This window comes from Anastrepha obliqua, chromosome 5 (assembly GCF_027943255.1).
Source record: "Anastrepha obliqua isolate idAnaObli1 chromosome 5, idAnaObli1_1.0, whole genome shotgun sequence".
Taxonomy (NCBI): Eukaryota; Metazoa; Arthropoda; class Insecta; order Diptera; family Tephritidae; genus Anastrepha; species Anastrepha obliqua.
Genome location: NC_072896.1, coordinates 48,375,788 through 48,390,322, shown reverse-complemented (window position 1 = coordinate 48,390,322; position 14,535 = coordinate 48,375,788). Strand labels below are relative to the sequence as shown.

General features: G+C 39.3%; 2 protein-coding genes across 2 annotated transcripts; one reads left to right on the top strand and one right to left on the bottom strand.

The window, feature by feature from the left end:
* Positions 1–9,126: 9,126 nt before the first annotated feature.
* LOC129248032 (uncharacterized) lies at positions 9,127–11,065 on the top strand. The gene is made up of 2 exons (XM_054887440.1): positions 9,127–9,349; positions 9,409–11,065. The coding sequence occupies exons 1-2, from the start codon at positions 9,278–9,280 to the stop codon at positions 9,925–9,927; spliced, it is 591 nt and encodes a 196-aa protein (XP_054743415.1). The 5' UTR covers positions 9,127–9,277; the 3' UTR covers positions 9,928–11,065.
* An 11-nt stretch (positions 11,066–11,076) lies between these two features.
* LOC129248031 (TBC1 domain family member 20) lies at positions 11,077–13,459 on the bottom strand. Its single transcript, XM_054887439.1, has 4 exons — positions 13,202–13,459; positions 12,350–13,131; positions 11,831–11,940; positions 11,077–11,764 (listed from the first exon to the last, which is right to left on the bottom strand). Exons 1-4 carry the CDS (start codon positions 13,281–13,283, stop codon positions 11,554–11,556), a joined length of 1,185 nt encoding a protein of 394 aa, XP_054743414.1. The 5' UTR covers positions 13,284–13,459; the 3' UTR covers positions 11,077–11,553.
* Positions 13,460–14,535: the final 1,076 nt, after the last annotated feature.

The window sequence follows — 14,535 nt, the reverse complement described above, 5'->3', positions numbered from 1 at the left end:
ACCGATGACGCACAACGCAGTGGACGTCCAAATGAGGCGGTAATATCAGAAAACATAAAAAAATACCACAAAATCGTTTTGAATGATCGAAAAGTAAAGTTGTGTGAGTTAGCTGACATCGTAAAGATATCAAAAGAACGCCTTGACTCTAGGTTGCATGAGCATTTGACTATGAAAAGCTCTGTTCAAGGTGGCGGCCGCGTTTGCTCACTGTTGACCAAAAACTAGACAACGCACCGTGTTCCAAGTCAATCAAAACAATGACAGAACTACATGAATTGAATTTCGAATTCCTCCATCATCCACCGTATTCGCCAGATTTGGCTTCCAGCGACTGCTGGTTGTGCGCAGACCTTAAAAAAATACTCGCCGGCAAGAAATTTCGCTCGAATGAAGAGGTTATCGCCGAAACTATTTTTAGGCAAAAGATAAATCGTTCTGCAAAAATGGTATTGAAATGTTAGAGCGGCGCTGGAATGATTACGTTGTTCTTGGTGGAAACAACGTTGATGAATGAATCTAATTTTGAACAAAAAAATACGTGTTTTCTTTGTTAGGCCCGGCACTTTTCAGCTCATGTGTTAGATTAGGTTAGGTTAGGTTTTTATGGCAGTCGGCTTAGAGTAGCCAACTCACTTAGACCATGTAGGTCCGTTGTGGTACTTTTCATGGAATCAGTTAGACTATTTTATGAAGCGTAAGATAGGTTTTATCCAAACAGTGGATAGTTCCGTGAGAAAGTCAAAAGGGTATTTTCCTAACAACCTTGCTCTATTCCTAGCTAAGACTAGACAATTACAGAGGTAGTGTTCTACTCTTTCTTCCTCTTCCTCGTCTCTACAACTTCTGCAGTATTCGTGCGGAAATATTCCTAACGTAGAAGAGTGCCTACCTAACAGCCAATGGCTGGTGACGCAAGCCACGGCCTTCGAAATGTTCTCTCTTTAGAAGTTAAGCAATTCTCCAGATCTTTTCTTATCTATTTGCGGTCAAATTAGCCTGGTTGTAAAACACGTATTTTCTTCTATCCATGATCATTGGCCTCCTAAAGTATTTTATTTTTTATAATTAATTTGTAAGTTGCCATAGGAGTTAAAATATTGCCTCTGTTTTCAAGCAGAGGAAGATTCGTACCCTTTCTGGCGAGCTTATCGGCCTTGCAATTTCCTTCAATATCTCTATGTTCCGAAACCCATATAAGGCTCACCTTAAAGACGGTACTAATATCATTCAGAGCTACCAGGCATTCCTGAGCAACCTTTGATCTTAGCATAATTGGATCCATTGATTTTATGGCCGCCTGGCTGTCCGAGAAGATATTTATCGTAGTTTTTGTTACGGCGTATGTATTGAGGCACACAGTTACCTTCCGTATGGCTAAGACTTCTGCCTGGTAGACGCTATATCAGTATGGAAGTCGGACAGATAACTCTAACCCGAATTTTATAGAAAAAACTCCTTAGCCTACTTTATTTTCTAGCTTGGATCCATTCGTGTAGAAATTAATTTCCCCTCTTCTCCATGGTCTTTGAGTTTACCACTCTCTTTTTGACGGAATGCCAGTCTTGAAGAGGCTATTGAAGCTGGGTTTAGGGAAAGAGTAGTCAATTTCCTGGTTATAAGTACTCATAGTATGTAGTTAGTATAGAAACGTGGCCGAAGCGCGAGATCATCCATAGCGCCATACTATTAAGTCTAAGCGCTGAAGCGACGGCCACGTGCTTTCCTACCAGAAGTAGAGCAGGTAAGTTGACTAGTGCCTCAAGTGCTTTATTAGGGGTGGTCCTTAAAGCGCCGGCGATGCATAAAAATGCAGTTCTTTGGGCCTTGCTCACCAGTTTCGTATAGGTTGCCTTCTGAGTTGATGCAAGTATTCCATATAGTAAAATAGGCAGAACTACCGCTGTGTAAAGTCAGTGGGTGATGCGAGGTTTTAAATCCCATTTGGTTCCGACCGATTTTTTGCATGTGTGGAATACAATGTTGAGCTTTTGAACACTGTTCTCAATATTAGATTTCCACGTAAGATTCCTGCCTAATATGAGTTCTAAGAATTTAACAATTTCCTTCAAAGGAGTCCCCACACCCTTTAAAATTAGCGGGGAGACTGTGGGCAGTCTATGTTTCCTTGTAAAGAGAATTAGTTCCGTTTTTTGGAGGGTTTATACCGAGTCCCTTACTCTCTGTCCAGTTACTCGGCTCAGGTGTAGTTATTCAATTATACAAGAAATGAGGATTCGGCTATTATAAATATTGATGGTGTAAGTCATCTGCTTTTTTGTCCATTACGAATTTGTTCAATATTTATTTATTTGAAAAATGTCGAATATTAACATTAAAATCCAAAATATTTCCGTAATTATTACGCAATCTGGCATGACGCATGACAGGTTCATTTATTGAATAATTGCTTTTGTTAGTTGCATGGACAACCAAGCGATTATTTCTAAAGCTATAGGGCGCGATATAAGCTTAGAAGAGATTGGTAAACTCATTGCAACTATTTTTGCCATTAACTGATACTAAGCTGATGTCGAGTATGGATATGGATTCCTATTGAAAACCACGCATATTTTGAAGATGAAAAAGGCAATTATTTTTATATCATTTATCAAATTAGATAAACATGTATTGCAAAGTCCGCACTGGACTGAAGTAAGACTAGACTCAAGACTAAGCTTCTGGGCCCAAATAAAGCACACAGCAAAAAAAGCCTCTCTCAGTAAACTAATGTCAAACATAGGGCGTCCAACCCAAACGAAACGGGAAATAATGATACATAGCTACCACGCTCTTCGTTCTCTTATACGGAGCTGAACTGTGGGCAAATGCGCTGAAGGTAAAGTACCGATGCAAGCTCTTAACAACGAACGGCCTGAAAGTTGTGTCCGCCTACTGCACAATATCAGGGCCAGCTGTTCATGTAATAAGCGGTTCAATACCGATAGACTTACTAGCCTTTGAGAGGAAAAAGTGGGGGTCTTTAAAGATGGAGGGAATGGAGGAAATTGTTAGCAAAGTAGCGCGCGAAATAAGAGATGAAACGCTAAGGCTATGGCAAGACCGCTGGATTAACGAAACACGTGGCAGATGGACGGCTGGGCTTATAAAAAATAGAACAGCAAGAACTTCGGTAAAGTCAATTTTTATACAACCCAAATGCTTTCGGGGCACGGGTATTTCCAGAAATACCTGTTCAAAATAGGGAAATGCGAATATCCCACATGCATATACGGGGATGCCGCCGAAGATACCGCTGAACGCACATTCTTCCAATGCCTGCGTTGGGAACAAGAACGTCGAACGCCGGAGAATGCAGTCGGTCACAAAACTACTGAAAATGTAATCGGCAGATGCTAAGTGGCGGATAAAAAAGCGGGACCTGGACGCGGGCACCTAGGTGTACCCCTTTGTACTAAGGAAGGTGGAACGCCACTCTGAAGGAATGCGAAAGCGGCTTCAGAATGGGCGACGATTCCAAACTAGGGGGAGTTTTTAGAGTCCGGACATACCATTGCTGCGACGGCAGCTTTGATAATGCATTAGGCATTTTCCACTCCCTTACCCGCAAAACAACAACAAAAGGCCGAACTCAATCTTCGCTGATCCTCGGTATTCGTTGTCATAAAAAGTATTTAACTACAAAGCAATACGCAGTATAAATATTTTTGTGCATTACAACATACCTCAGCAAAAATTCTATATAGATACAAAGAGTTCAGCCAAATCAGCAAAAGCAATTTAAAAATTTAAATACATACTTTTGTATAGCTGTGTGTGTATAGGAGAACCAGATTCATATTACCTTTTTTTTAATACCTATCTGCAAGTTCTAACAAATAGCCTACGTCGTACACGCTAATGCCCACATACTCGTACATATACACCCCTATGCGAGTGTGTTTGTAAGTGCATCCCTCTATACCGATGGTCACCTCCAATGCTTCCATTGCCGTTTTATTACGAAATTGTGTGTAGACCCGCAAATTTCAAAATTCCAAGTGAGTCCGCTAAAACATTATGCATTCACATACCGATGTGCTTTCGCATCTAAAGGGTTTTCCAATAGGAGGTGTTATTTTGATATTCAAAGAAAAATGCTATGTTTTTAATACCTATAAATGATCGGATAATTATTTCATTACAAAAAGGTAGGTATGCCGTTAATGGTGGAAAATAACATCAGGCAAATGACCACCACGACCACGCTTGCAGGACAATATCCTTTTCATGAAAATTTCCATAATCGAATTGCAAAGTGGCGGCCCTATGTCCTCGATAGCCTCACGAGTTCCATCTTTGAGGTCTTGAATCGGCCCTGGGTTGTTGTCGTAAACCTTCTCTTTCACGTGGCCCCAAAGAAAAAAGTCAAAAGGTGTTAAATCACAAGATCTCGGTTGCCAATTGAGATCACCTCTTCAAGAGATAACACGGTCCGGAAACTTTTCCCGTAAAAGATTATTGGTTTCGTTGCTTGTGTGGCACGTAGCGGAGTCTTGTTGAAAATAAACGTTGTCCAGAGCAATACCATCCAATTTCGGCCATAAAAAATCGTTAATCAACTCTCGATAGCGATAGATAACACCTGTTATTGGAAAACCCTTTATTTAAGTACAGTGCAGCGAATGATTATAGGTAGGTAGGTAGGTAGGGTGGTTGTCCTAAGACACACTTAGACCTTCGGCAGGTCCATTGTGATACCACTGGAGCTTATCCTTACTCTACGTGTTCCCTTTCAAACCATCCGGTTGCTTTAATAAACGAGCAGAGCTTCGTTAGTTTTAGATGGGCTATATCCGCTACATCGGTTAGAAATGCTGTATCGAGGGTGCGCAGCCTTCTTCTAGCTAGGCGTTCACACTCACATAAAAGGTGTCTGACTGTTTCCTCTTCTTCTGTATTTAGACAGCTTCTACAGAAATCGAAGTAAGGTAGTCCTAACCTTCTAGCGTGGCTGCCTATTAAACAATGGCCTGTTAATACACCTATCATTTTTCTTATAGATTCCCTGTTGAATCTTAGCAAGATCTTCGATCGACCGCTGTTCCAGTTCGGCCATGTCTGTCTGCTTAGTTCGCATGTTGTGAGGTTTTGCCAGATTGTATTTACCTTTTTGATGGTTTCCCTGTCTATAAGTAATTTACAAGTGGCTATGGGCATGGGTATCAGCGCCTTATCCGGTTCGAGATCGAGCGTTGTACCGGTTCTTGCAAGTTCATCCGCCTTACAATTTCCTGCAATGTTTCTGTGGCCTGGCACCCAGATAAGGTGCACCTTGTAGCACTTAGATACGTCATCTAGTAGTTTAAAACATTCTAGAACTGTTTTTGACGAGTGCGTTTTTGATTCCAGCGCTTTTATTGCTGCTTGACTGTCCGAGTAAATGAAGACTTCATTTGTGGATAATACTCTCGTTTTTATTTCTTTAAGCCCCTCTTTTATGGCAGTGAAATACACTGCAATGATCAGGTAAGCGAAATGATTGGCATACTCCGAGTTTGTCGGAGTAGACCCCTCCACCTACTTTGTTATCCAGTTTTGAGCCATCTGTGTAGATGTTTAAGTCATTCATCTTAACGATGAGCCCGTTGTCCCATTCCTCTTTGGAAGGAAATACTGTGACGAAGGATTTATACAAATTGATGTCCTTGGTCCTACAGAAATCCGTTGTGTTGGGAATGCAGGGGAATTGTTCTAAAATTGAGGAGTGTCCTCTTTGGTTCGTTCTAAGTAGGCCGATTTCTCTTAGTCTGAAAGTTGCTTTGGCAGCTGTTTGCTTACCGTACTGCTCTATTGGTAAAATGTTAAGCATGATATTTAGTGCATCTGTGGGTGTGGTTCTGAGGGCCCCGCAGATTGATTATAAACTCAAAGTATTGTTTTTTTTTTGCATTTTTACGAGTATTATAACAACAAATGATGGTAAATTCGTTTATAAGTGTAATTAATTAATAGTATAATATAATTTTAAAGACAAAAACTAAATTTGTTCGTTTATTTTTTAGATTAGATAAATAATAAATAGAGAAATAAAAAAATAAACACCTTATGTTTACAAACTTGCAAACAGTTATAAATATTATATAGTTATCTTAGCTTATTATTTAATAGACCTTCCCTTATTTTGAGGTACGACCAGTAATTGACGAGGAACATTTTAAGCGAGGTTCTTAAGAGTTTCAGTAGGAATTTCTTTCGACGCGCTGACCCTTTTCTTAGGTTAGGTTAGGTTGACCGGGTTGACTTGCAGTCGCGCATAGACTGGTTCGGTCCATAGCGATACCACATGCAGTTCATTAGCTAGTTAACGTTTAAAAATGTCCACCCGGATGGTGCCTGCTTCTATCGCGAATTTAAGGAGGCATTTCCAACCCACTACTGAGATGTCTTCCAATCCGTCAAGCTGTGGTGACACCCAAATATTTTAAGCGAGCTTTGAATAACGCAGGATATCCGCAAAGGAGATGCTCTGCAGTTTCCCTTGAGCTCTGCTCCCCACATCTCCTGCATTCCTCGCTGCCCGAGATTCCTGTCTTATAAGCATGCGCTGCTCAATAGCTCGTCTCGTTAGCACGTCAATCATACTATGATTCTACAATCTCTTCGTGTTAGTGATAGTACAAATCGAGTACGACTGTGATCGTATTGTTTACTCATGATCGTTGCATATCTGAAAGTGGACAAAGTTTCTCATCTTGTCTCGAATTTTCTGATCATGTTTTCGTCGAGTTCATTATACAATGAGAGAGGCTGCAGATGGACAAAACTGATGTTACCTGTCATATCCGATCGACTGTCGCAGTTCCTCCTGTCACTAAGCAGAGGGGACTGTAGACGGCTAGTTGGACTGATGACGGGCCACTTTCTATGAGCAAAGCACAAGGAAAAGGTGGGCATCTCAGACAATGCACTCTGCCCAGCATGTGGAGAGGTGGATGAGATAGAGGACCGCTTTCTGTGCGTCTGCCCAGCTTTCGCTCAAATTAGGCTTGAGGTTTTTGGCACTGATATGTTAAGAAGCGGCCACCTTGGCTCCTTGGCACCACAAGATCTAATCAGATTTCATCGGAAGTCAAGTAGATTTAAAGAAAATTAAAAGGAATCCGAGTGCAGTACAATGGACTTAATTACGTCTGAGTGCTTTACTTGCTAGTTTGTCCCAATCTATCAGAGCATCCATTATACCGGAAACAAGAGCAATTTTGGGCTTGCATTTATTTTTTAATGTTGCCCAGACCATCACAGATCCTCTTACTTGTGCTCGCTAATTTATGGCATGTCACTGGAAATGACAAAACATTTCTCTAAGGAATTCAGGTTTTGTATAAAATACTCTCAATGTTCGCAAGCAAAAAATTTATAAAAAAAAGCAACAAAAGCAGTTTTTAATGAAAACCAATTAAATTCAAATCAAAATGGAGTGAATAAAGACATTTGGTCACATGAAAACAAAACAAGACAACTATTGTTTGAAAAAAAAATAAAAAAAAAATATCTGTCGTTCGGAGTCGGCTTAAAACTGTAGGTCCCTCCATTTGTGGAACAACATCAAGGCGCACACCACAAATAGGAGGAGGAGCTCGGTCAAACACCCAAAAAGGGTGTACTCGCCTATTATATATATATATAGTTTGATTTCGACTCGTCGCATTTCAGCATATTTTCAGCAATTTTTTGTAAAACTCTTTTCACGGTGGGAACTTGAGTCTCGATGGAAAGATTAAAAGGTTCTTGTGACATCGTTCTTTTTCAATACACTCTCTCTCATTTGATGAAGAACAATTTCCTCCATTTTTTTGTGTCAAATTTCTTTTCAGGGTCATTAAAAAATTCATTTTTGCCAAGAATTTAATCTTTTTCCCTTGTTCACTCTTTGGAGCATAGGCCATCGGCAAGACTCTTCCATCGTACACGGTTCTGTGCTGTTGTTTTTGTACCGTCCCATAAGATGTCGGTATCTACTAGACAACTACGCAACATCGACCTTCTCCAATTATTTTTTGGTCCACCACGACCTCTGCTCTGGTTCCAATCTAGTGCCATTTTCGTGATACTATGTGGTAATTTTCTCAACGTGTGCCCTATCCATCGCCACTTTCTGCTTTTGATTTGCCTAAGGATGGGTTCCTCATTCGTTAATCTCCACAGTGCGTCGTTACTGATGGTGTTTGGCCAGAATATTCTGCAGATGACGCGGAGGCATTTGTTGGCGAAAGATTTGTAGCCTATGTAAGAATATGCAAGAGGGCTACATGGAGTTAACACTGTGGGTAAATCCATAACCATCCCATCAAAGGATCATACCAATAATATAATATTTGTACTTTCAAAAGATCGGACGGGAGTTTTACACAACATCGGGGAGAAACTTGGAAGCCTCTGCCTGAGCCGGGCTATTCTACTACCCATGTTGGGTTCGCTCATAGGTTGACCCAATACCAATAGAAAACAAAGCCTTGCGACCAAGCTTGCCACGGTAGAGCGAGTGTAATGGTCTACTCCAGCGGGGGTGAACCAAATAGAGCATCTGTTCTGCTGGGTTACATATCCAACATGCGGACTGGGGTTAAAATAGTGTTTATATCGAGAGCAGAAAAACCCAAGCAAATGCCTTCATCCTACCAACCAGTTGGCCCCAAATTCTTATTTCTAGAAGATAGTGAGAAAATGTTTAATCCTTTTATATACATCTTGGGAGCTTGCGACAATACATCTATATATATATATATACATATATATATATAATTGTCTGCGCTCCTCCTTTACTCCTTGGTGTGCATCTTGATGTTTTCTCACAAATAGAGAGACCTACAGTTTTATGCCGCCTCCGAACGGCTAATGGTTTTTATCAGGAGCTTTTTCATATCAAACATACACTCGGAGGTTTGCACTGGGTTTCGAACCCGAGCTCTACCGAATGGTAATCACAAACCAATCAATTGGGCTACGACGAATTTTCTACTTACGATTAGAAAAAAATATATTTCCAAACAACTTCAAAAATAAAATGCCGTTAAAAAATAAACTCGAAAATGAAAGGCCCTGTATTGATTTTATCAATTCTGCTTGTTCACAAAGTCCCATTTCATTCCGTCGCCACTATTTAATCAGCACTAACGCCGTCACAGTTTGTTATTGCGGCTAGAGTTTTCTCGGACAGTAAACAAAACCAGCTGACTAATCGGATTTTTGTTGTTGAATTAAACGAGTTTTCTGAATTTCTCTAATAAAATTATTTCTAAGAACAGAGATTTTATTTGCGAAATATTAAAGGAAAATGTCACTCGGCTACACATTTCTAGGTTGTCCATTTTTACTAAATATCGATAACAAGGAAATCCTTTATGAGGTAGCGAAATCCTAAACAAGTAAAGAAGTGTTGCCAATGAACTTACTGCTCCCTTCCAGATTCTGAACTACTCGGTTGATGTGCTTCTTGGCAATAGTGATGAGCATCAAATGGAAAAACATTGCCACAAGTATGGGTTTCAGAATGTGCACGATTTCATGTTGATGACTCGTAAAATTGCGCGTGCCTACAGGTCACACTACGAAAATGAAAATTCCACGGAAGCGGAATTGCTCTACGAATTTAGTAATTTAAGTCCTGAATTCCAGCGATTGGTACCAGCAGTATATGAGGCGCGTAAATCAGAAATTGGAAAATATATGTTGCAGCTGCATAATGCCCAAGAACATCCGTTGGTATTGTCATTCGACTATGATGCTCGTGTGGTACTTGGAGATAGTAGCTTCGCTCAAAATTACCGTGAACTAGTACGACTATACTTCAATTGCTGTGATGCGAATGGCAAAATAAGCAAAATACATTTTGAAATGAATCCAGATAAATTGAATGAATTTATTATGGCCTTGGAAGAAGCACTTGCCAAAGATAACAATAAAAGTAGTCTCATGCAGCCCTAAAATTAGGCAGTTTTTTCTGAATGTTTAAGTTCGTTGGAAAAAATGTGTACTATCATTTTCGGGGAACTCTGGAAAGTTTTGTTACGTATGTATGTGTGTATTTATCAAATACTCCCGCCTCCTTCATATTTCCCGTGCTTAGATAGTAATAAGTTAATAAAGTAGTAAAACGTAGTACATTACACACTTTGTATAGCGACCTAAAGTATTTACACAAAAAAAGAAGTTAATAAACAAAAATACAGGCTCTCAACCACCCGCGAATCCCATGTATCACCCTTTATAGTCCTCCCAATAAATAAACTGCAACAGCAACAAGTATTGTTGTTGTAACAGTATAAAAATGTCTAATTTTGATTTGCTGAAGTGATAGTCCTTGCGTAGACTCGCGTCATGGGACGAAAACAACGTCCTTGCATCTTGTATCGGTACTTCAGAAGAACGAACAAACGCTTCGTTCCCAGGACAGCCGGTTCTACGTAACCGGAACGACCCGAATATATGTACATCTACTCGTATACGGCCAAGGACTGTCACTTCAGCAGCATTCCCCGTATATGTATGGGGAATGCCAATGATGTTACAATAACAACAACGAGCAATGGCGACGCGTTCTTCCACGACAAGCAGTTCTTCATCTGGCCAACTGGTACTGTCGCTACATGTATAGGGATGTTTATGCTGCTACCACAACGGTTGGTATGTAGTAAGATGGTAACTCGCACTCGCGCGATCACTCGAAATCGCGCAAAAACAATTTTATTAAGGGATGTTACTTGAAAAATGTTTCCGACCGAGACTTCATGCTTCATGGCCTACCGTCAGTTGCCATCGAGGACAATGAATAGTACTCAAAGTTTGGTTAACTATTAGCATACAAATTTCAAAAAAAAAATTACTATGTACTCGATATTTTTTAAACAATAACCGGGCCTTCATGACATTTTTATTTTATATACGTATGTATGTCCATACGTAGATTGTTATATTCAACTACAAATAATGAAGTCATGAGTACAGTACAGTAAGAGTAGACTAGAGGAGCGAGCTATACAGAGTTGTAATTACAGAAACATTCCCTAGCATTTGACTATTTCTGCCAACTACAGTATCAATAATAGTGAATAAATATTTTAAATATCCCAAATATTTGTGAAATCTAACATTGCCTTTTAATTTATTATATTCACATTAAACTTCGATTAAAATTTACATTGCAACATATGCGTGTTGTATAAATACATTGGACTTATATGAGTATATATGGTAATGAATGTGGATAGATACAGCTAGTGCACCGCTTCATACTAGATGTGATGCTCTTAATCACTTAAAGCCATTCGTAAATAACAAATACAATGCATAACAATATTCTTATCAATATACATAAATTAACTACTATGAAACCAAAAAAGTACCCTTAAAATTCCAGCTTAGAAGAGCAATGAAAAACTTATAGTATAATGTAGTGAACGTATTTTTCCAGCCATGGATATGAATGGTTAAAATTTTTTATTACAATATTTTTTGCATTTAGTAAAATGAAAAGCCGATCATCCAGTTACAAATGGGGGTTGTCGCATGCCGCAGCGCATGGTTTTGGCTTGGCTGCATGTAAATGCTTACTCAACTAACTCCCGCCGACAGATACTGATTTTTGTAGTAGTACGCACAAATGCCAACCAGAATGGAGAACGCTGTCGTTACTATCATTGATTTTGGAGTGAGTACTTGCGGTAACCATCGCGCTAACACATTATTACCGGCACGAGCGCTGCGGGCCAGTTTCTTGCGACGCTCTTGAATACGCTGCTCCTCTAACTGCCGTTGAAGTTTTCTAAATTAGAATAAAAAAAACATTAAGTTGATAGCACCCGTACTCACACTAGTTAAGAAAACTTACTCTCTCCTTACTAACTCCTCAACATGTTTTTCAATTACTGTCAACGAATATTTATCATACAAAATACTCGATGTTTTTAAAAGCTCTTCAAAAGGCAGGTTATCGGGAAGCTAAAAAATACAAATATTTATGTTGTATGTAGATATAAAATTTCAAACTATTAAAGGGCATTTTAAACATAACGCAAGAAAGTTTATATTTTCGACTAAGCTTCGGGGGAAAAAATTTTGCCGGTAAAAAGTTTTAAAATTTATAACAAAAAATGCGACCACGGTACCGATGAGCTGAAGGGACTTTCTGGAATAGGTCCTCCATTCTTTAAGGCGAATTTTCGTAAATTATAAATATTTTAAGTATTCGATTTTACCATCCGAATATTGTTATGGCATCAAATCTACACTTCACTTTATTCATTTAGCTTCACAATCATTAAATACATAGACCTATAACTCGCACATTAAGTACATTCACAGCATCTGCAGTTTACGCTAGATTTATAGTTTGTTATCATTTTTTTACCTTGGACAGAATGCAGTGCACTGAGGCCATATCACAATCGACCTTCAAAATGTCTTCTACACGATGCAATATGATGGCAGCAGTCACAAATATTGGCATATAAATGGGTGATGCCAAGAAGTAATCATATAGTCGCACCACATCCTTATACGAATTCAAACTGTGTCCAAACCAGGTAAGATACCAGGGCAATGCAAATAGTGTACCTACTGCAGATTCTTGTAAAAATTGGAACAATTGAGGATTTTCAAAATCGACTAATGGCCATATGAACATAAGCCGTTTTTGCGTAGCATCCATTGTTTCCTGCATACATTCTGAAAAATGATTGGTCGATAGCTCTTCCATAACCGCAAATGCAACCTCCTCGCCGACGACCAACAAAAATGTCACAGCTACATCGTGGTAGCCTTGATAGTAACGCAAATTAGGATATTTCTTTATCACACGCAGTATTAAAACAGTCAATTGATCTTGTAATGCTATACGTTGTTCATATGGAATGCCAGGCGGGAAACGCTTAAGCGATCTATTCACATCAAGCACCACTTGTTGGTATTCGGGATGTGTCGTTAAATCACTAAGACTGGGTGCAGGCTCCAAATTTGATGTATCCACACCAGCCAACTGTGGCCACAATAAACGTCGCAGTTCATCTGTAACTAACCCATGATCTGAACGTGCAACCTCTTGAAGCTTTTGTATGGGTATGCAACCTTTGTATTCCTGCAGTAATCGTTCGATTTCCAAACGTTTTTGTTGCTCCTCACTACTTTCTGGACCTATTATGAAATGTACATTTGATATGGTAAAAAACGCACAAACAAATCAAGTGACTCAAATATTACATACATTTCTCAAAACATAATTCCTGTGGCTGATCGATTTTTATTTCGTTTTGCTGCAAACTACCACCATTGCCGTTGTTCGTCATCCTGTCAATTTGTCTTCAGATGCGTCTATAAGCCAAGATACTTATAACTACTCTTCAGATGTTTATTCACTAGAGGAAAATTATTCCAATGCAAACATGACGAATACAAAATAAATGAATTCTATTAACAAATGTAGCGAATATGGGACACCTATACGCTCTAATCAGACACTAGGGTTGCCGTGCCACATATTTTTCATGTCACGTACTTAGTATTTACAAGCAGTCTCCGCTAAACATTTTTCATGATAAAATACTTAACGTTATCTTCGAAGTGATAGAAGACAAGATCCACTACGCTAAAGTTTCTTTTTGCAAACTACGACGGATTTATTAGTGGAAAATTTAACATATTAAAATATTTCGTGTAGTATGCAGCCTGTTGAAAAAGATCTGTTTTTAGTAAAAAGACGAAGCATCGAAAGTCTTGCCCCGTCAGTGTGGGACTTTAACCCGAACTAAACCTCCTACCGTCAAAATACCGATCCCCCCGGTACTACCGTCAAGTATTTCGTCAGAAGGGGTAAGTTACTGTTCTGATGCAAAACGTCAGAAGCTGCATCTGCCTATTACCACCCACTGTTAAGTAATTTCTGAAGAGAGCCACGCCTGTCGGATTTATACGCCCTCTCCCATCATGCCCCTGTTCATTACCATAGAAAATTTTGTTTCTAATAGTGGTATCGTCAGTTTACCTGCATTTTCATCTCTGGATAGATGTGCTGCTTTACGTTCCTATTTGGAGTTTGCTCTTCCGTCTTGCCTGCTCGCTATATCGGAGTTGCTGTATTATTTCGGCAGCCATGTGTTGAACTTTGTTCCATTTGTCCTGCCCCTGAGACATAAGTGTGACGTGATCTAAATGTCAAAGTGCCCTGCTTCTTTGTGGTTGCCTTGTTTGTTCACTATATTCTCATTGAAGACTTCATTCAAACTACAAAAACAAAATACTCTGCCGAAGTTAGCTTCTAAGAACTAACCTTGTTTCAAGTATTTCAATTGCAATTGTAATGCTGTGCCCTTTTTTCACCAAACACAAAGATTTCAGTGAGGCTACACACCCGCACTTTCTTGCCACGGCGTCCGCATAAAAACGCAAACAAACTGCATTTGGATGCTTTATGTTAATTTGTGCTTTCAAAATTTAACATACGGCACTTCGTTTTCATTAGTTTGTTTAGTTTAAATTTCATAAAGCACCATACTACCAAGCCATTTACTGAATTTTCACAAACATATAATTTCTCCTGCT